The sequence below is a fragment of the Siphateles boraxobius genome, unplaced genomic scaffold, assembly GCF_051911475.1.
Source record: "Siphateles boraxobius isolate OS27281-9 unplaced genomic scaffold, OSU_SipBor_1 68, whole genome shotgun sequence".
NCBI lineage: Eukaryota > Metazoa > Chordata > Actinopteri > Cypriniformes > Leuciscidae > Siphateles > Siphateles boraxobius.
The window spans coordinates 6,538,595-6,558,490 of record NW_027509195.1 but is presented as its reverse complement, the minus strand read 5'-3'; the positions used below and the strand labels follow the sequence as shown (position 1 = coordinate 6,558,490).

The 19,896-nt window shown below is 37.3% G+C and overlaps 2 protein-coding genes across 5 annotated transcripts; both read left to right on the top strand.

The window, feature by feature from the left end:
• Positions 1-784: 784 nt before the first annotated feature.
• On the top strand, positions 785-15,157 carry LOC143722718 (sodium-dependent lysophosphatidylcholine symporter 1). Of its 4 annotated transcripts, none has more exons than XM_077214214.1 (14): positions 785-960; positions 4,964-5,083; positions 6,636-6,760; positions 6,940-7,072; positions 7,407-7,485; positions 10,251-10,417; positions 11,275-11,365; positions 11,551-11,672; positions 11,869-11,952; positions 12,267-12,350; positions 12,451-12,563; positions 13,220-13,363; positions 13,518-13,694; positions 14,060-15,157. In XM_077214214.1, the coding sequence occupies exons 1-14, from the start codon at positions 877-879 to the stop codon at positions 14,106-14,108; spliced, it is 1,572 nt and encodes a 523-aa protein (XP_077070329.1). In that variant the 5' UTR covers positions 785-876; the 3' UTR covers positions 14,109-15,157. The 4 variants fall into 4 exon arrangements, 3 of the variants coding, with proteins under 3 accessions (XP_077070329.1, XP_077070328.1, XP_077070330.1); XR_013196983.1 differs by having other exon boundaries at positions 816-960; positions 12,421-12,563; positions 13,220-13,355; XM_077214213.1 differs by having other exon boundaries at positions 816-960; positions 12,421-12,563.
• A 656-nt stretch (positions 15,158-15,813) lies between these two features.
• fkbp1ab (FKBP prolyl isomerase 1Ab) lies at positions 15,814-19,640 on the top strand. The gene is made up of 4 exons (XM_077214216.1): positions 15,814-16,163; positions 16,299-16,346; positions 17,012-17,124; positions 17,294-19,640. The coding sequence occupies exons 1-4, from the start codon at positions 16,127-16,129 to the stop codon at positions 17,420-17,422; spliced, it is 327 nt and encodes a 108-aa protein (XP_077070331.1). The 5' UTR covers positions 15,814-16,126; the 3' UTR covers positions 17,423-19,640.
• Positions 19,641-19,896: the final 256 nt, after the last annotated feature.

The window sequence follows — 19,896 nt, the reverse complement described above, 5'->3', positions numbered from 1 at the left end:
CATAATGAACGAACCACACCCCTTAGACTCACAACCCATTAGTCAACAGTCATAATAAGAGCACATTCAAGGTCACCAATGTTCAACAAAATGACATTTGTTCAGTGCGGATCAGAAAATATGTAAAAAAAAACACCAATTTGTCTTATAATGTAAGTGCGTTATCTTATGGATCATTAAACTAGACTAGTTATTAATTGTTAGACTGTGACAATTCTGATCTGAACACTCTTTCCCCCTTCAAGTTCACAAGGCCAAAAGTGCAGGTAGTTGAAGAACCACCCAAATATCAAATATAGAGATTGCTCAATTCATGGTCATAATGAAATAAATGCTATACATTTAAGGTATGTTATAATGATCTGTGATCACTCCAAGAATGGCATGTCATACTATTTCAATCTGATTTCTAGGAAAGAAGATACAGTTGCCCAAGAAAGAAAGATAAAGATGATACACGTGACAACTTGCCCCAACCTGACATTTAAGAAAAAAATATATGCTTGCCATGAGAACGCAGTTCTACCTTTGGATACAATTAGAGTATTGATTCAACAGCAATGCGATTAAACATTTGGAGTAGAGCGTTAGAATATTCGAAATAGCCTATTCTAAATGAAGAGATTTCAAAACAACAACAACAATAAAACACTCTTAGAGAAAACAACTGTTGACTCGGTATTTGTATCAGAACAATTATTGTAAGCCAGAGAGAATAAAAATTGTCGCTATGTAGGCTAATATTGAGAAACTTTCTGGGCAATGGGCATTCTCAACTGCTTTCGTAGAGAAACTTAAACCGCGCCTACTTTGCATCAAGTACTAATGCGCTAGAAATCTCAAATAGCTACAACTCTTTTTCACGATAACTGAAGGATGGCGAACAATAATGGGAATATACTGAACAATCGAATAGATGACAGCATAAACTGTCCGATAGAAAATGACGACAATCAGCAGGTATGACACATCACTTTTTGAGAGAATTTGTAAACATCAATGGGTTTGGTATGTAAATAACTTACATGACTTCGGCGACATTGAAACTCTAAAATATGTTGGAACAAATCTAAAAACAGTTTGCCACTTGGCATGTGAGTCTATGCTCATTTTGCTGGTGACTTTAAAAAAATCGGTTACACTTTATTTTAAGGTGTCCGTGTTACAGTGTAACTTTATAGCCTAAGTACTGAGTAATATATTTAATTTAGCCTATAGTTACTAGGCTATAGGATATGATTAGGTGTGATTTAGGGTTGGTTGCATGTAATTATGCACAATTTATATGCAACGTGTAACAAGGACACTGTAAAATAAAGTGTTACCAAAATATCAAATAGCCTATTTATATTTTCTGACTTTTTTCTCTTAGTCAGATTCTGTCATTAATTCTGTCATTAATTACGCAACCTCATGTCGTCTCAAACCCTAAAACCAAGTTCATCTTCTAAACACAAATGAAGATCTTTTTGAATAAAAAAAGACTGCCACTGTACCTCCAGTGGCAGCTACGCAACGGACACTTTGACGCTTCAAAAAGTTCATAAAGAGATCGTTAAACTAATAGTTTAGTCCAATATTTTTATGAAGAGACACGATCGTTTTATATGATGAACAGATTCAATTTAGGGTTTTATTCACATACACTACCAGTCAAAAGTTTAGAGACACGATCGTTTTATATGATGAACAGATTCAATTTAGGGTTTTATTCACATACACTACCAGTCAAAAGTTTTTGGACACCCCATGTTTTTCATATAGGTAGGCCTATATTACAAAATTTTGCAAATATTGTATTGAAAATAAGTAATATATTATACTACAGCACAACAGAAAATGATTTGCTCTGCTATTTGAAATGAAATAACATGAACAGCATAACTCTTCAACTTTTCCACTGATGGCCTAAATTTTGTTTGTAAATGACTGGATGTAGGCCTACCTGTACACAGGTATAATGCTATAAAAGTGAAGTGTCTCAGTCACAGTTGACTGACTGTGCTGTCCAGCTGATTTTAATTAGGGCTTAATGGTTTGTCAAATAGTGGGTGTGTTTTGCCCCAGGGTAGTAAGGTGGCTGAGAGAGCTCAATGCGCTGGAACTGAAACACACGCAAATAGAAGAACACCCACAAATTAACAAAACACCTTAATCAGTTTCACAACACAATGTGTGCTCCAAATACTCACAACACAACCAAATACAGCAGCACGCTGCAAAAGTTCACTACACAACCAAATACAGAAACAAGCTGCAAATAACACAGAACACAATCAAATACTGAAACGCACTGCTAAAGTACACAACACAAACAAATACAGAAACTAGCTGCAAATAACACAGAACACAATGTTTCCAAGGGACCCCAATTAGTGACGAACTCCGCTGAGACGTGCTTATTGCTCGTGAGCAAGCATCCCTATGCCCTACTCCCTTCGTAGGGCAGACGGCAGAGCCATTTGCCAACGTAATTTCCTTGTTATTTTCACCTGGTATGTTTTCACCTGGGAACATTTCTTATGAGACTTTTCTTTATGAAAATTTAAACATAACATGACAAAATGATATATATATATATATCTTTCCCCTCTTGTTCTGTTTCTCTATCTTTTTTATTTATTTATTTATTTTAGTTTTCAACTCATTGTACTTTTCTCATTTGTATTCTGATGACATTGAACATATTGTATATTGTAGCCTATACAAAGTTGTATGTCATAAAATGTCATCTCTGTATGTTTTGCAAAAAAACAACAAAAAAGTTAAAATAAATAAATTAAAATAAAATAAAGTAGCCTAGAATTTTGAACTGTAAGCACGTCCTAGCCGGGGTCGTCACTTATTGGGGTCCCTAGAAACATTTCCGTTGTGTTCTGTGTTATTTGCAGCGCGTTTCTGTATTTGGTTGTTTTGTGAACTTTTGCAGCGCTTTTTTGTATTTGGTTGTGTTGTGAGTATTTGGAGCACACATGCGTTGTGAAACTGATGAAGATGTTTCTTAATTTGCGGGTGTTTTTTCTATTTGCATATGTTTTCTTCAGTTGCAGCGCTTAGAGCTCTCTCGGCCACCGTTGGGTTAGGGTCATATTTGCATGTTTTTATAACATTCAGTGGCAACCATGGGAGGCAAACATGAACTAACAAGAGAGTATAGGCAAGCTATTGTTACATTTGAGAATGAAGGTATTCCCTGCAGAAAAATTGCCCAGAAACTAAAAATACCAGTGAGTACTGTAGCATACACCATTAAGAGGTATGCAGAAACAGGGAAGAATGTGTCAACTTTGACTGTGCAGAGGGGACTTCGGGAAGCTGGCTTGATAGGGCGTGTAGCTGCTAAGAAACCCCTGCTGAGAATGCAGAACAAGATCAAAAGTCTTCTTTGGGCAAAGGAACACAAAAATTGGACTTGTTGCTGACTAGACTAATGTCTTGTGGTCTGATGGATCAAAGTTTGATATTTTTGGGTCTAAAATGAAGATTTTACGTGCATCGCAGAACGGGTGAGAAGATGATACCAGACTTTGTAGTACCAACTGTCAAGCATGGAGGCGGATGCGTTATGGTATGGGGTGTTTTGTGGGCTCTAGAGTTAGTGACCTATATAGGGTGTTACCTCGTGTCTCGTGTGTTACGCAGCACGTTTAAGTTTCTGCAAGAACCAGGGGTTCAATCTCATGTGTTACGCAACACGTTTGAGCTTCAGCAAGAACCAATGAGGTTCATTCTCATGTGTTATGCAGCACGTTTAAGCTTCCGTAAGAATCAATGAGGTTTGTTCTTGCATGTTAATGTTTTCTGATCAATGTTTAAATGTTAATAAAAGCCTAAATTAAATCTGTTAATCATATAAAGGAATTGAGTCTCTTAAGACAATTTTGACTGAACCGCTCTGTAGCAAGGTTAATGTTCAGGGAAGAAGATGGCGGAAAACGGTGAATGTTCAACACACTTTAATATCAAAATAAATAAACACAAAGCGAAAGTAAAGCGGCAGCCCCTCATGGACGGCTGCCGCATAAAACATTGTTAAAACACAAAGTAAATAGTCCAGGCATGGACATCCTTCACTGTCGTCACTCCTTTTCTCAATCCGAAAGCCACTCGAGACTGGTGTGGTGCGCAGGTGACGCTCATTATCAATCACTCCACTTACCATCAGCCCTCGCAGGCAAGGGGGTACCTACGAGACTGTGCTCTACTCCCCTTCCGGGGGCCTATCATGGCGGCCGCGGCACCTGGCGGTAAGGACAGACGAGGCGAAACAAAAGGAGGCGGAAGAATGAGAGACAGAGGGGAGAAAGAAAAAAATTATCCTCCACTAGCTGGGTGAACTTCTGCACGATTACCTGCAGTGGCTCTGGATAGCCCAAAGTGGACAGCCCGCTGACTCATCAACCGCCTGGTGGACGCCGAAGCCTCCACCGGCAGGAATCTCCCGTTCCCTTCTCCTCCCCATCATGGCGGGCGGCAGCAGGCTCCGGCCTCAGCAAATGGCGGCCACTACTCCGCTCCCTCTCTGACTGCTGCCACCCCTTCGTAACCCAGGCAGCTGGCATAGAGTTTGTCCATCTCCCCGGCAAGTCACTCCAGCCCACCACCTTGAGTGTCTATTGCAGTAGAGTCGGCTCAGCTCGATAGCAACGCGGAATTCACACAGCGATAGCAATCGCACCACCGGTCTCGCTCCATTCCCATGGCTCCATCCCCCGCCCTGTCTATTCATATGGATTAGTTTTAAGATCTCTTTATGAACTTTTTGAAGTGTCAAATTGATGGTTGCGTAGCTGTCTATGAAGGGACAGAAAGCTCTCAGATTTCATCAAAAAGATCTGCAATCTTCTGTTTCCTAGATAAACGAAAATCTTACGGGTTTAGAACGACATGAGAATAAGTAATTCACATCATTCACTAATGTGTTCACATGTGAAATTGATGCTTACATGTTAATCTTGTGCAGAAAACTCCAGGCATCCCTTTGTCCAGGAAACTGTGCTATGCCATTGGAGGAATGCCTTATCAAATGACTGCAACCACCAAGGGCTTTTTCATGCAGATCTTTTTACTGGATGTTGTGAAGGTGAGTATAAAAGAATTGAAGATGTGATCTACTTCAGCAGCTGTCAGTGCTGAACACCATATAAATAGATGTCCTCTGTACAAATTCACTTTCACAGCAGACTGTCAGACACTCTTGGTAAAATATGATATACCTAATACATTGACCCTCTGAAAATAATTAAATAAATTATACATAAAGGAAAAACATTTAGATTTTTAACACTACCACACCCATCAGTTTGGTTAGTGATGCAGGAAATCACCCTATACAACAGTAATATGAATGTTATTTGTTTAAAAATCCAAAATGCCCAATTGTTTACATAATAATTATGATTTGTTGGCTTTTTCAATGTGTGAATGTGTGACATGTTATTGTTTGATTACTTTTGAACTAAATATAATCCAGTCTGCTGTTTAACTTAACTGAGCATTATTTTCCATTAAAATCTAACCAAAAAATGATAGTTAATACAAACAATAAAAACATCCCGTTGTTGTTAAAGGATCTAGGCTGATACATTAAAGGTTGTAGGTTCAAACTCTGTACATTCACTTTCCTTATGTAATGATTCCTGTCTTGTGTTTCCCTTGTCTTGTGTGGACTTTTATTATTTCCTGTTTTGTACCATGTTTTTATAATCCTTTGTAGTTTTTCCTGTTGATTAGTTCCTGATTGTTCCCAGGTGTATCTTGTTTCCTAATTACTTAGTTAAGCTTGTTTGTCCCTGTGTATTTATAGCCCTTGTGTTTCACTTGTTAATTTGTCAGTTGTTGTAAGTTTAATGGTTGCCTCTGTGATCCCCCTGGTTTTGTTCCTTTGTTCTTCGAGTTCAGTGTTCTCTATTTTATGTGTTACTTTATTAAATAACTACGCGTTTAGATCCTCGTCTTCGTCTGCTTTCCTCAGCTCATTGCACCTTGCAGGTGAAACTCGAAAAATTAGAATATCATGCAACAGTTCATGTATTTCAGCAATTCAAATTAAAAGGTGCAACTAATATATTTAGTATATATAACTATATAAATATGCATGATTATACTTTTCAGAGGGCCGATATTTCTGTATTTAAAATCCTTTTTTTTATTGATTTCATGTAATATTCAAATTTTCTGGGATTTTGAATTTGGGGTTTTGATAAGCTGTAAGCCATGATCATCAAAATTCATCAAAAACTTTTGCACGATATTATAATTTTTCGAGTTTTACCTGTATGGGCTATTTGAGGGAGCTTAGGGGTTTTCGTGAGAGACAATCACTGTGTGAGCTGTAGTTTCTGGAAAGTTAGAACAACTGAGCATTTATTAAACGGATGAGGTTTCATCATTGTCCATCTCAACTCTTCCTCAATTTGCATGTCATGTTTGCATGCCACACACTCAACACTTTTTACTGAACTGTTAGCACAGGAAGTCAAAAATAGAGTATGTGAAATATCCTGTGACAGTTAATATATGTTGTACTTTATCAACTTGGTAAAACATTGTTTATTGTTTGATATTTTAATTACAAAAGTATTTACATTTTATAAGGAATAAGTTATATTCTTCTGGCCAAATGTTTTTCATAGATGGAAGCTTTCTCTGCATCCATTATCCTCTTCCTCGGTCGAGCTTGGGATGCCATTACGGATCCTCTGATTGGATATGCTGTGAGCAAGAGTGACCGGACCAGAATTGGTAAACTCATTCCTTGGTGAGTGAGTATACTGGTTAATATCTGACTAAGTGTAAAGCATTTCCTAAAATCAGACCAGAGTTTACATTTATACGACATATTTTGAGCATATAAATGAGGATTCTGTCTTTTTTGTAAATTAGTTTTTCTTAATATGCCTAATGTGCATCATTATGTTATCCACCCTCTTTACACAGGATTGTTTTCTCTATGCCACTTGGGGTCCTATCGTATGTCATGCTCTGGTATACCCCACAGGACACCATGTCCTCTGCCTTCAGTTTCAGCTGGTACTTCATATGGTGCTGTCTGTTTGACACCTTCATGAGTGTAAGCCCACTATTTCTATTATCTGCCCACAGTTTTCAGTTATTTACAACATTCAGCGTCAAAAACGTTCAGCTGTTAAGGACATTTCCTGCCTAGGGGGATGACCCAATTTAAATTTGTTTTTGAATTGAGGTAATAATGCTTTAGTGAATTCATTTTACATTGCAAACAAAAATACATGTCACTATCAGCTCTTTCCTCTGAAGTACTTATGGTGATATAGTACTCATTAGCCTACTTTAGTTTTCAAACAGCTATGTTTGCTAATATAACGTGTTATATGATTCACAAGTTTACAATCTGAACCATTTCTTTCTCTTTCTGTCTTGCTCAGTGCTACCATGTGCCGTATTCTTCCCTCAACATGTTTCTGGGGGGGAATGAGAAGGACAGAGACTCAGCCACTGGTTACAGTAAGAAAATATAGCCTCAAATGACAATCATTGTGGTTCAAGCACCAATAGCTTTTGTAGGAGATAAGTGTGGGGCAAGTTGATATAATTGCCAAGCATCTTAACTTTTCATATCCCGTGGCTGTCTCTAGTGGACATCATTAGTATTACAGCCTTCATCCATCCGTCATTTACAGTAAAAAAAAGGCTGATAACCTAGAAATTTCCAAAGATTGGATATATTTAAAAGCATTCAAAACAAATAGGCCAATTACAAATCATTTGTAACCGGTCACGGAAACTAGGGACACAAGTCGGTTCTGGGGCATTTTGAGTTATTCATAGATTCTGAAAGTGTAATCTCCAAGCTTTCCAACGATGTGTAACATGTGGAAATCTGATAATATTTGGAGAAGTTGTGGCCATTTGAAGCTAGGCACTTAAAAAAGCTCAAAGATGAGAAAACGACCTCTAAAGATTGTGCAGTTCTCACCTGTCTCTGCTGCTGGGAGTGACAATAGGGCTCATTTACATCTCATTTAGATAAGCCATACCCCCTGTAAAGCTCCCCCCTGTGCTCTACAGCTTTTTTTGCACATCGAATGAGTGCACTTCTGCCGCACTAGGCGAAAAACAATTGTGCTGCCCCTCTATTTGCAACGTACCAGCAACAACACACAAAGACCAATAATGCCATATAGCCTACATGTAACGCAAAACCAGCAACAACACACAAAGACCAATTGCCATATGTACATATAACGCAAAACCAGCAACAACACACAAAGACCAATATGCCATATACATATAACGCAAAACCAGCAACAACACACAAAGACCAATAAGCCATAGGCCTACATATAACGCAAATAGTGCGCAACGCTCGTGTGCCCAAAATGTCAACAATATTAAAGTTTATGCAGGAGGCAAATGCCTGCTGGCATTTTTCTTTAAGCAGTCATGACAGGAATTTTCCAAATAATCACATTTCACCTCCTCAAATTACTGTTGCAAATCTCTTTACACCACTTTCTTATGTGCGTATACACACACAAATGAAATGACCGCAAACACATTATATCATCAGCAGGTTCAGCATCTTAAATAACGACTAAAGAGCAAATGAAGCTTAACTTACATTTCAGAAACCTGGTTAACCTAGTTAAACACTCAGGGAAGGGTTAACTGACCCAAACTGACCTGTGAAGGTTTTCACAAATCAGATTGACCTAGTTAACCCTTCAGGGAAGGGTTAACTGACCCAAACTGATCTGTGGAAGTTTTCAAAAATCAGGCTCAATCTAAAACAAGTGTTTTTGTAAACTAGCGGTGTTTGTGTTTATTATAAATTGTTATTATACATTGTTAAACATTAAAAACGCCTATTTTCCACATTCCCGTCTAACCGGACTTAGCGACCGGTTTACAGACAAGAGCTTTGCTGTGAAAAAATTCACAAATCTAGCATGTCAAGATGACACTGGGTTCAGACTTCTAAGTGACCGACTTTTGGAGTTATACCCAATTTAAAATTAAAATTCAGAAGAAAAAAAACTGATTTTGGACCGGAGTAACACCGTTACACGAATTCACAAATCATAAATAACGACATGAGATATTATTTGCATGTTTACGACACCGCACTGGCGGGACCACAGCGAAACGAAATCTGAAGATCAAACCGCAAACTATCTTTACTCCGGTAATGACATCGCTGAAATTCGCAACAGCAGGACTCTCTATCTGTTTCCATAGGCACACAGCGAGAGCACTGACACCACCAGTCCGCCCCAGCTGGAGTCTGGCCGGGCTCGAGTCAGGTCTTGCTCCCCTGCTGCAGCAGCTGCTCCGGCCGCCTCTTGTTCCTCCATCTCCCGCAACTGTTCATCGCTGTATTGCGGTTCGTACAGGTAGCCGCGAGCTTCAGATTCGCGCAACAGATATTCGAAATCCCCTTCTGCCATTTTAACTTCAAAACTCGTAAATCATGATTAGACTACTATACAAACTTTCTACACAGAGCAAGAGCCTGTTAGCTTAGCTTCTACAGAAAGATGGCTGACACTATCTTTACTTTCTGTGAGTGAGATCCCGCCCCCTATGGGCGGGTTTGAAAGGGTGGGAACTAGTGCTTGTAGTCTTCACAGAAATCCCCCCCTCTTACACGTCCTCGACAATGACGTAAAATGACGATTTTTGCGTCATTGTGGGAGGAAGTGAAAAAGTTAATAGCGGATTTGTCTCGTCTCAGGGGAAAATGAGAGATTGTTGCACGACCATTCAATAGTATGACTGGGTTTCTAACAGTGGAAAGCTTAAAGGGTTACTAAACCTCTGGTCAGAGCCTGACTCCATCCACTGGCAATATTTGAAAAATGCTGGAAAAGTGGGCAGAGCCCAGCGGAGGGGGGCGTGCACCTGAGATGCATCTCTTTGTATGGAACCTGCCTACATCACCAACAACCGCTATGTCACAAACCACCGCAACCACCAATAGGAAAATTCAACTGCAGTAGCCACCGTTCAACCTGAAGAGGGCAGCACTCAGATGTTTTTAAACCATATATTGTAGAATTAAAACACTTTAAACCCAAATGTCAAAAAATTTACTGGAATCAATGAACAGCATTTATGAAGCTCCATTCTTACAGATCATTAACTAAAAAAAGTTGTTTTAGTGTTTAGTTACCCTTTAATGCAAATGGGTGGAGTGTCCCTTTAACTGAAATCTGTTTCCTGTTTAAAAGAGAAAACAATCAAGTCCTTTGCTCTCTGTCACGATACAGGAATGGGAATGGAAGTGTTCGCCACCCTGGCGGGAGCTGCCATTCAGGGTCAGATAGTGGGGGTGCACCATGCCAAAAAAACAGACGTCTGCAGCTTACAGAATGGCACGGATGGGCCTTCTGGGAACCACACAGATGACAAAATCTCTATATCTCTACAAAATACAGTGAGGCACAGAAAATACCCTTTTACCATTGTGTCAAGCACATTAACAGATATAGTGAAAGTTCTTATTAGTTATTGTTTGTGAAATGCACAATGCCACATATTGTGCCACACACATATTGACTACGAACTATCAAGGCAACTGTTTTTCTTAAATCCATAATTCAGTCATGTGTAGAAGATAAGATGCTTCCTGTTTTGAGCAAACGTTGGGCCTTTCTCTGGAAGTGTTGTACCAGAGACTGCAGTACCTGTGCAATGTATGCCTCCAATAGGATTTAAATATCATATTCTATATTCAGCAACAAAGTATCTTCTGTTTTATTTCCAGGAACAGGAATTAGACTCTTTAGACAAGATATTTTAGACTTTGAAGATTTAGTTGAATTAACACTATTTTAAAGTTTGGGGTCAGTAAGATTTTTTTTATGTTTTTGAGAGCATTCTCTTATGCTTACTAAGGCAGCATTTATTTGATCAAAATACAGTAAAAACATAACTATAAAATTAACAGTAAAATAACAGTTTTCTATCTTATTCCTGTGAATTTTCAGCATCATTACTCCAGTCTTCAGTGTGCTTCTGAAATCATTCTAATATGATGATTTGATGCTTCAAAACATTTCTTCTTAATATCAATCTTGAAAATAGCTGCTTAATATTTGTGTATACACCATCATACACTTTTTTCAGTATTCCTGGACTGATGGGAATTTTAAAACAACATTTATTTGAAATATAAATCTTTTGTAATTTTAGAAAATGTATTTACTCTTACATTTGATCAATTTAATGTGTACATGCAGAATTAAAGTGTTTTGAAAGGGAATAGTGCCGTTTGTCTTGTAATTTCTACAGAGAACAGCCTATATGACTGGTGCACTGATATTAGGAATGCTGTACTTTCTGTGCTGCCTTGTGCTTTTTCTTGGAGTAAAGGAGCAGTTGGGTAAGTCCAAATGAATTAACATGTGTTCAAATACCATGCCACATGTTCTTTCAAGCTTCACCAATAGTACCACATCAGTTTCAAACACTCTATAGCTATATTTATTTATTTTAAGGGACAAATGACTAGATGCAGTGACGTCTAGAGTAATTCAATGATTTGGATGTGTCTACATTTTACTTTAGCCCCTCTGAGTAAACTGGACCGCATAAATGTCTCCTATCTTACTGGTATGAAGATGATATGGGGACACACTCCATATGTGCGGCTTGTATTTGGCTTCCTCTTTGCTTCACTTGCCTTCCAGGTCAGACGTTTTTCTGTTTAAATCATGACTTTATTTTGAGGTGTTTGTAGTTAATCTACCAAAATGAACATGTTTGTATTGCCTAAAAAGATACCCTGTTATGTATTATAGTTTTTATATTAGTCATACAGTTGAAACAACAAATGGAATTTATAAAGTATGTCTGTAGTCGTGATGATGAGAATATTTGTTTCAGATGGCTCAGGGAAATTTCGCCCTCTTCTGTACTCATGCAGCTGAAATGGGAGCATATTTTCAGCATCTAGTTCTCATATTATTGGTGAGGTATCCATTATTTCAAAAGTGTATAGTATGAAGTACTGCAAGTAGCTATTTCTGCAGGATCTAAAAATGGTGTCAGGCTGCTTTACCTGTAAAATAATATCAAATTAAATAGTAAATAAAATGTTTGACTAAACCTGGCTTGAATTAGCCTATATTAATTCCATTTTTAAAATTAAATTAAAGCACAACATATTATATGTTTTAGAATTTTTTATCTTAAACACATGTAAAATTCTACAATATTCAGGCAGGTTTAGCTGTTCATTTGAAGGGATAATTAGAAATGTTATACTTTCTGCTCTTCTACAGACAGCAGCCACAATATCAATCCCAATGTGGCAGACATTATTGGTCAAAATAGGCAAGAAGACCACTATATTCATCGGCCTTTCAGTGAGCACCCCTTTTTGTTAATTGTTTTTTAATGGCTTTAACAATTAAACCTGTATATTTGTTTCTACAGTTTCGTCTTTCTTTCTCCTCCCCTCTGCAGATTTACATTCCAGCTCTAATTGTGATATCCCTAGTGAAAAGTAATTTTCCCGTCTTCATTTTCATGTCCATATTAGCCGGCACAAGTATGGCAGCCCTCTTTTTACTCCCTTGGTAATGTAACCCTTATAAAATATTTCTTCTTCATTGTTAAAGCCCTTACTTGCTCCAACACATACTCCACACCAGCTCCTCTTGCATTATTGAGACATTGCGATAACCCAGATAGTGGTCAGCTGGGAATTATTCTATGATATGCTTGCCAGTGATTGGGCCAATTCCAAATGATATTATCCAGAGTCTGTTCCCCCATGACTAGGAATACTTTCCCATGCTGTAATGGACATAGTCAAGCTATAAGTAAGAAGAAATGAATACTTTTATTCATCAAGGACACATTAAATTCATCAAAAGTGAACGTAACGACTTTTACATTGTTACAAAGATTTCTATTCCAAATAAATGCTTTACGGTTGAACTTTTTATTGATCAAAAATTAATCATTCCACAAAAACTGTTTTCAACATTGATAATAAGAAATGTTTCTTGAGCAACAAATCATCTTATTAGAATGATTTATGAAGGATCATGTGACACTGAAAACTGGAGCAATTGCTGCTGAAAATAGAACCTTTCACGATAATATTAATTGTATTAATTAATTAATATTAATATTAATAATAATAATGTTTTTCAGTATTTTTGGTTAAATTATATATATTGAACATGCCATAGGCATGCTATAAAACCAGATACATTGTTTATTTTAGGTCAATGCTGCCAGATGTAGTGGATGACTTCAAAGTCAAGAACCCATCTTGCCAGGATCTAGAACCATTATTCTACTCCTGTTATGTTTTCTTCAACAAATTTGGTGGAGGCATGTCTGTTGGAATCTCAACTTTGGTACTACAGTAAGAGCTTCCTTCAATCAATTTGTTTTTTGTTTGTTAACAATGGTAAGAAATGTTATTTTTAAACACCTGTGCACAAAGTTTTTATTTGAACCCCCAAAAACCTTCTGTGACTGACACAATACCTTGTTAACATTCATCCTTAACTCTGCAGCTTTGCAGGATACAAGCCTGGTGCTTGTAAACATAATCCAGAGGTGATCAACTCGCTGCGGATACTCTTCGCTCCTGTGCCCATCTGCCTGTTGCTCATCAGCTTGGTGATTTTTTGCTTCTATCCCATCAATGAAAAGCGACGGCAGAAAATCCAGAAAGATTTAAGGAAAGCAGGGTATGTGTTTCTGTTTGTATAACATTGAGAGGTTTATTTTTCGGGAATAACTGGCTGGGTTGAGGGGTTCATGTGTGATACATTATTCTTTCTATACATACTAATAAAATAATGACAGATGCAAGCAATGTTCTTAGTGAACTAGTGACATTTTGTTGCCACATCTTCCTGCTATACGGAAGCAACTTCTTTCAAACTTACAAAAGGTTAATTTTATTTTAGTCTTTGCATTCATTTCAACACTACTATGTTAAGTAACATATTCAGTGATGTCTTCATGTTCTTATACCGTGTTCAAGTTTTGCATTAGGTTGTAATAACTGTTTAAACTGTGCCTTCACTTCCTGTTTTCTTGACATGTACAGGACAGAGACCAGCATGAAAGGAGAAGAAGAACTGAGCCTTATGAAGTAATCACTCAGTAGCCTATGTCAGATAAGGATTCCACTACTTTTGTAACATTTACAGGTTGTGGAACTGTTAATAATGAACATGTTTTGTTTTCCATCTCAGTGGAAAGGCTTTGTATTGTGCATGGTGAATATTTCTCAATCCTGTTCTGGAGGGACCCCAACACTGTTTAGGAATCTCACAAATCTTACACACTCGAGATGAATAAAGTATGTTGTATGTTGCTTTTCATAAAATGAAACGATATATAGAAAAACAACGAATTTATAGATAAAAAAAATGTACACAAACCTGTATTTTACTGAAGACACGCACCAATTTGACGGAGCTGTACTGCTCTCTCCTGAAGAAAGTCGCAAAAAGCCTGCGATAAATATTTCAGCCCCTGGGTTGTTATATCTGACCCAGTATCTGGGTAACACAAAACTACCCAAACATTGGGTTGTTATGTCTGACCCAGGAGCTGGGTAACACAAAACTACCTAAACACTGACAAAATTTACCCAAAAGGCTCAACGCAGGATTTTGTAGAAAAAAGAACCCAAGATTTTTTAGAGAGTTAGTCAAGGTGTAACCAGTCTTTTTTTTTTTAAATTCAAATTAGAGCAATTTACTGTTTTATGTTACTGACATAAAAAACCCTATGGCCAGTGTTAAAGTAAAAAATTACATGAGTAACTTGTAAGACTAGTCTGAGAAGTTTGCAACCGTCCACAGAATTGAGAAACATTAGGCTAGACTTAAAGGTGCAATGTGTAATTTCTGCTCCATATCCAGACAAACAAATAGTCCCGCCCAAAACCTAGACCACTTGTGAAGCCAATGTTGCTGCAAAGTGGTTACACTCTTCAGAAAATTCAACCAATGAAAGGCTTGCTGATAACTGTCTATTATTATTATTAAGCTGAGAGAGTATTATAACATTGAAAAGATACACACAGCGTGTCGTGTATGTATGTACTTGTATCAGTATTTTTGCTCAGAAATAGTAATTATGATAATAATGTAAAAGTGTATAAATAAACAGCCATGTGTAAATATGTCCAAGGTCATCTTTTTGTCGTCTTACCTTGCAGAAAACGGTTCAACGCCCTCTTGTGGCCAATAGTTATTAGGCCTTAAAGTCACCATGAAATCAAAGTTGACAAAGTTCTTGTTTTTTCACCAATTTTAAATTAACAGTTCATTCAAAAATGAAAATTCTGTTATAATTTGCTCACTCCAAACCACCATGACTTTCTATGGACACAAAATAAGATATTTTGAAGAATGTTGGTAGAGTTTTGATGCCCATTGAGTTCCATTGTATCCATTCCATTGGCAAAATACGTTCCACAGAAGAAAAATAAACAGTTTTGGGGCGACATGTATGTGAATTAATAGTGCAGAATTTTTAGTTGAACTATATCCCTTTAAGATCAGCATGTGTTGGTTGACTGTCAAGTTGTTCATGGAGGGGATGTGGGAGGTGGATATGTGCTACTGCAGTCACCCACATTACACCACTATACAGTGAGTGTTGAGAACATGTTATATAACAGGTACATTACAATGAGCTGGAGGATTCAAATGGGAGCGCTGGAGGAGAGGTGAAAATCTGCAACAACTCCATATGTTTTCCTCTGTGTTTATGTATCTATCTATCAATCTATCTAGCCTGTCTGTCTTCTATCCATCCATCCTAACACTTTTTGCATGCTAATATCATAGTTGATAATAAGAATAATAGGCCTTAGGACACCATTATTTGCTTTTGAATATGACTATTTGTCCTCCAATACAATAGTTATATTTTACACTCATAGCAAAGGGGACGGGCCACATCAGTCATCATGTTGTAGTGCGATGCCATTGGACCCTCTCCCCTCTTCTGAGTTTCCAGCAGACGCACAGCACAACGCGTCTTCTCGTAGCAGTCACGTGACCCGACAGCATCCCCCTAGTCTCTCTGCCCGCAAACAGCTGTGAGCGAAACAGTGTGCGGGAGGGCTCTTCAGAGGCATACACACGAGCGGGACAAAATGGGAGTGGAGATCGAGACCATTACCCCAGGCGATGGTAAATTACCCCAGTGCAGCCTCTATCATATAAAGTAGCATAGTATTCGTCACGCTGCATGCGTTTAACAACAGCTTTGTAGCTTATAATTTATCTGTCTCTTGCTCCCTGTTTCTCCTCGCGCTGCAATCACAGGGAGGACTTTTCCCAAAAAAGGACAGACATGTGTGGTGCATTATGTTGGTGAGTTGAATTTCAGATTTTCTTTTGGTCGATGTAGCCTACAGTAGGCTATGGATGTTGTAATCTTGCCCTGTTTGCACGTTGTGTGTTTATATTGATATTTGCAGCTTTATGGTAAAATTATGGTTTAATTAAAAAAAGATTAATGTATTAAGAACGATAAATATCGAAATGCCGTAAAGATATAGTAAAAATTTAGAAACAAACGAGGAAGAAAATCAAGCCAATATGCATCATTGGTTGTGTATTGATTGCACACAGCATTTGTCCCACATGATTCTCATTTGACAGCTGAGACTGAATTTAGTTTTTGTTGGATATGCTATTTATGCTTATTAGTCATAGCAAAAGGTCATAAGGCCAAGAACCATTGTTGTTAAAGAGCATTATAACAGTTGCTGTATACAGTATATACACACAGAATAAATTGAACTGATCCCTGATTTGTGTTTTCTGCTTGACTGACTCAGCAGTCTTATGTCATATGTCACTCCACTCCATGTTATCGTTTCATATCCTGATATTTTACTGCTGTTAGATATGGGTTAGAGGGACGGAAAATCCCCCTGACAGAACAGAACAATAATAAAGTCGCCCATTTATCTGATGCTCTAACATCACTTCCTGTTTTCCATGGCCTCGTCCTTTTCCTCTCAAATCTTCAGGCTCTCTGACTGATGGACGAAAGTTTGACTCTTCCCGTGACCGTGAAAAGCCATTTAAGTTCAAGATTGGTAAACAGGAAGTGATCCGTGGCTGGGAGGAAGGTATTGTGCAGGTGTGTGATGATGTTTTACTTGCTCAGAAAAATCATAGGTAACACTTTGATTTAAAGAAGTTTAAATAATATCTTAATAAAGAACTACCAAATCCAGTCTGTCTAGGAATGATATTTCAATAAAAAAAAAAAAAAAGATAATTCATGGCTATATTTGTGTGACTTTTAGATGAGTGTGGGCCAACGCGCAAAGCTGACCTGTTCACCTGATTTTGCCTACGGTAATAAAGGCCATCCTGGGATTATTCCCCCAAATGCCACCCTCATCTTCGACGTGGAGCTTCTCAGTTTGGAGTGATTTAATGCTATTCACTGTTTTTTTTAAATTTTTCATTATTTTATAAATGTTTCAAGTGTCAAAAGTTTAGGGTTACACTTTATATTGTTACACTGTAATTATACATTTAAGGACTGAGTAATATTAAGAAACTACATAGGGTTAGGAAGGATTAGGGTTTGGTGTAGGGATAGTTGCATGTAATTATGCATCATTTATAGTTATTACTAACTACATGTAACATGTAACAATTACCCTGTAAAATAAAGTGTTACCAAGTTTAGTCTTAACATTACTTAATTAAATCAGTTTCTCTTTTTGTCAGGCTGTATTTTTAGCCATTCTTCCCAGAAGCATCTTATCTTATTCAGCATCCCACTCTTACAGTTTAAGGCATATTATATAAAGATCTGTGCTTAATTTGATCTAAATCCACATTTCACCCTTTGGTCACATTACATCTTTTAATTTCAGTCCAGAATTCTTCCTGTGTAATTGATATATAACCAAATCACCAAAAACCTTGCAATGTCCTTAATCTTGAACTTGAATGTTAAATTGGTGACCAACGCAAACAGATGTTGACAGGGTAACATACTGATCCGACAAAACCCAACCGCATCTATTGCCGTTGGTCGCCGTCTGTCGGTGCAGTGTGATTTGGCCTTTAGACCTCATTTCTCTTGTGACTTTTTCTCACACTGTGATTGTTGTTGGCTTGAGACCAAGTACATTGACTGTAGAAAAATTCAGCCCCCCCCCCCAACAAAAAAACCCCATAAATTTGCCTTAAAGATGTTATGTTTGAGATATAAAAATCTGAATATTTGTTGCATTGCTACTTTTTACATTGAATAAATTAGTAAATTACAAGTAATATTTTTTTACATTTAAAAAAATACAGAAAGTAATTTAAATTATTTAAAGTATTTAAACACTTTATTTCGATAGCCCACTTTAGACTTAACCCTAACTTTGCAACTACATGTCAACTAACTCTCACTAGAGTATTAGTAGACTGTTAGGGTCAGGGTTGCAAAGTTACTCATAATCAGTCGAATGTCTGTTGGGGAGCATCAAAATAATGTGTTAGCAGATATTAAAGGGAGGGTTCAGAAATGAAATGAAAATTTTGTCATTACTTATCCTCAAGTTGTTTCAAACCTGTATGAATTTCTTTCTTCTGCTGGACACAAAGGAAGATATTTTAAAGAATGTCGGTAACCAGACAGTTGTCGGCACTCATTAACTTCCATAGTATGGGGAAAAAAATACTATATGGAACTCAATGGGTCCCGTCAACTGTCTGGTTTTGTGTTCAACAGAAGAAAGAAACTCAACATTTGGAACAACTTGAGGGTGAGTAAACGATGACAAATTTTTCATTTTTGGGTGAACTATCCCTTTAACCAGACAGTCTACTAATAACTCTAATGGCTTGCCATGCATATACTTATAGTTAGTAGAATGTCTAAATTGGACTATCAAAATAAAATGTTACCTAATTTTCAGTCAGTTTTGAATTGTTAGCTTTGAACTGATGGACTTTACACAGGCTCACTGGTTTTGATTAGTACAAAAAAATATAATTCTTGAACAACCCTTGTGCCTCCTTGTGTGTTTTACACCTTACAGAATTTCACTGGTTTTGTATAAAGTGATCAGAAGTGTTCATTAACATGCAGCTATTAGAATTTTATTTATGTGTTTACTTAGTTCTGTGTATGTTGAGGTTGTGTAGTTGAGTAGCTGGCACATTTGGCAGCGTAGGAATGGATGCATGCCATATTTAGTGCTTAAATATTTTGTGTTCATGTTTCACTCTTCATCTTACAAACAATTAGCTTGCTAACACATATAAAAGATGGGCACTTTGTGTTCTCATTGAGCTGGAACAATTTGTTCTCAAAGATGGACAATGTCTAAAAACTCTACTATATTTTCATCATACTACTTACCATTAAGACATTTTGATGCAAAATTATTTGCAGCCGTCTATTGTTGTTGTTAGACCGTGCTGCCTATAGACAATTGCTATTGGATGCAGATACAGTGACAGTACTTTTTGTATTGACATGAAAATAATTTTTAATTCTAATGAAATCTGCAGACGCATAAAGAGTCGATGCTGTTTATTTCTGTGATTGCAGGTCAAGTGCCAAATAATATTTCTGTGATGCTCTATATATTTATGTATTGTCATACAGACAAAAACTCCCAATAAAATAATTCAAATGTGCTAAGTGTATTTACATGTTTTGGAAAATGTTGCTTGCTTCTGTTATTTCACATTAGTACCTTCACTGTTTTTATGACTGCAAATCCTATTTGTGTTCAGAGGACTGGCACTCCTAATGTAAGCTGAAGAGCAGGAGACTTTTACCTTAAACATTATTACAGAGGTTAAGTTGCTTTACAACAATGAGATTGACAGCTGATGTTTTTCAGCACTTTAGTCTTAATACATAATGAACCAAGATAGACAGAATCAGCCA

What these genes read in the sequence shown, in the direction of transcription:
- LOC143722718 (XM_077214213.1), top strand. Translation starts at nt 877, where the DNA reads ATGGCGAACAATAATGGGAATATACTGAACAATCGAATAGATGACAGC. An exon ending in TTTTACTGGATGTTGTGAAG is followed by an intron (nt 5,084 to 6,635) that starts GTGAGTATAAAA and finishes TGTTTTTCATAG; the next exon opens with ATGGAAGCTTTCTCTGCATC. An exon ending in ATCTAGTTCTCATATTATTG is followed by an intron (nt 11,953 to 12,266) that starts GTGAGGTATCCA and finishes GCTCTTCTACAG; the next exon opens with ACAGCAGCCACAATATCAAT.
- fkbp1ab (XM_077214216.1), top strand. Translation starts at nt 16,127, where the DNA reads ATGGGAGTGGAGATCGAGACCATTACCCCAGGCGATG. An exon ending in ATGTGTGGTGCATTATGTTG is followed by an intron (nt 16,347 to 17,011) that starts GTGAGTTGAATT and finishes TCAAATCTTCAG; the next exon opens with GCTCTCTGACTGATGGACGA. An exon ending in GGGAGGAAGGTATTGTGCAG is followed by an intron (nt 17,125 to 17,293) that starts GTGTGTGATGAT and finishes TGTGACTTTTAG; the next exon opens with ATGAGTGTGGGCCAACGCGC.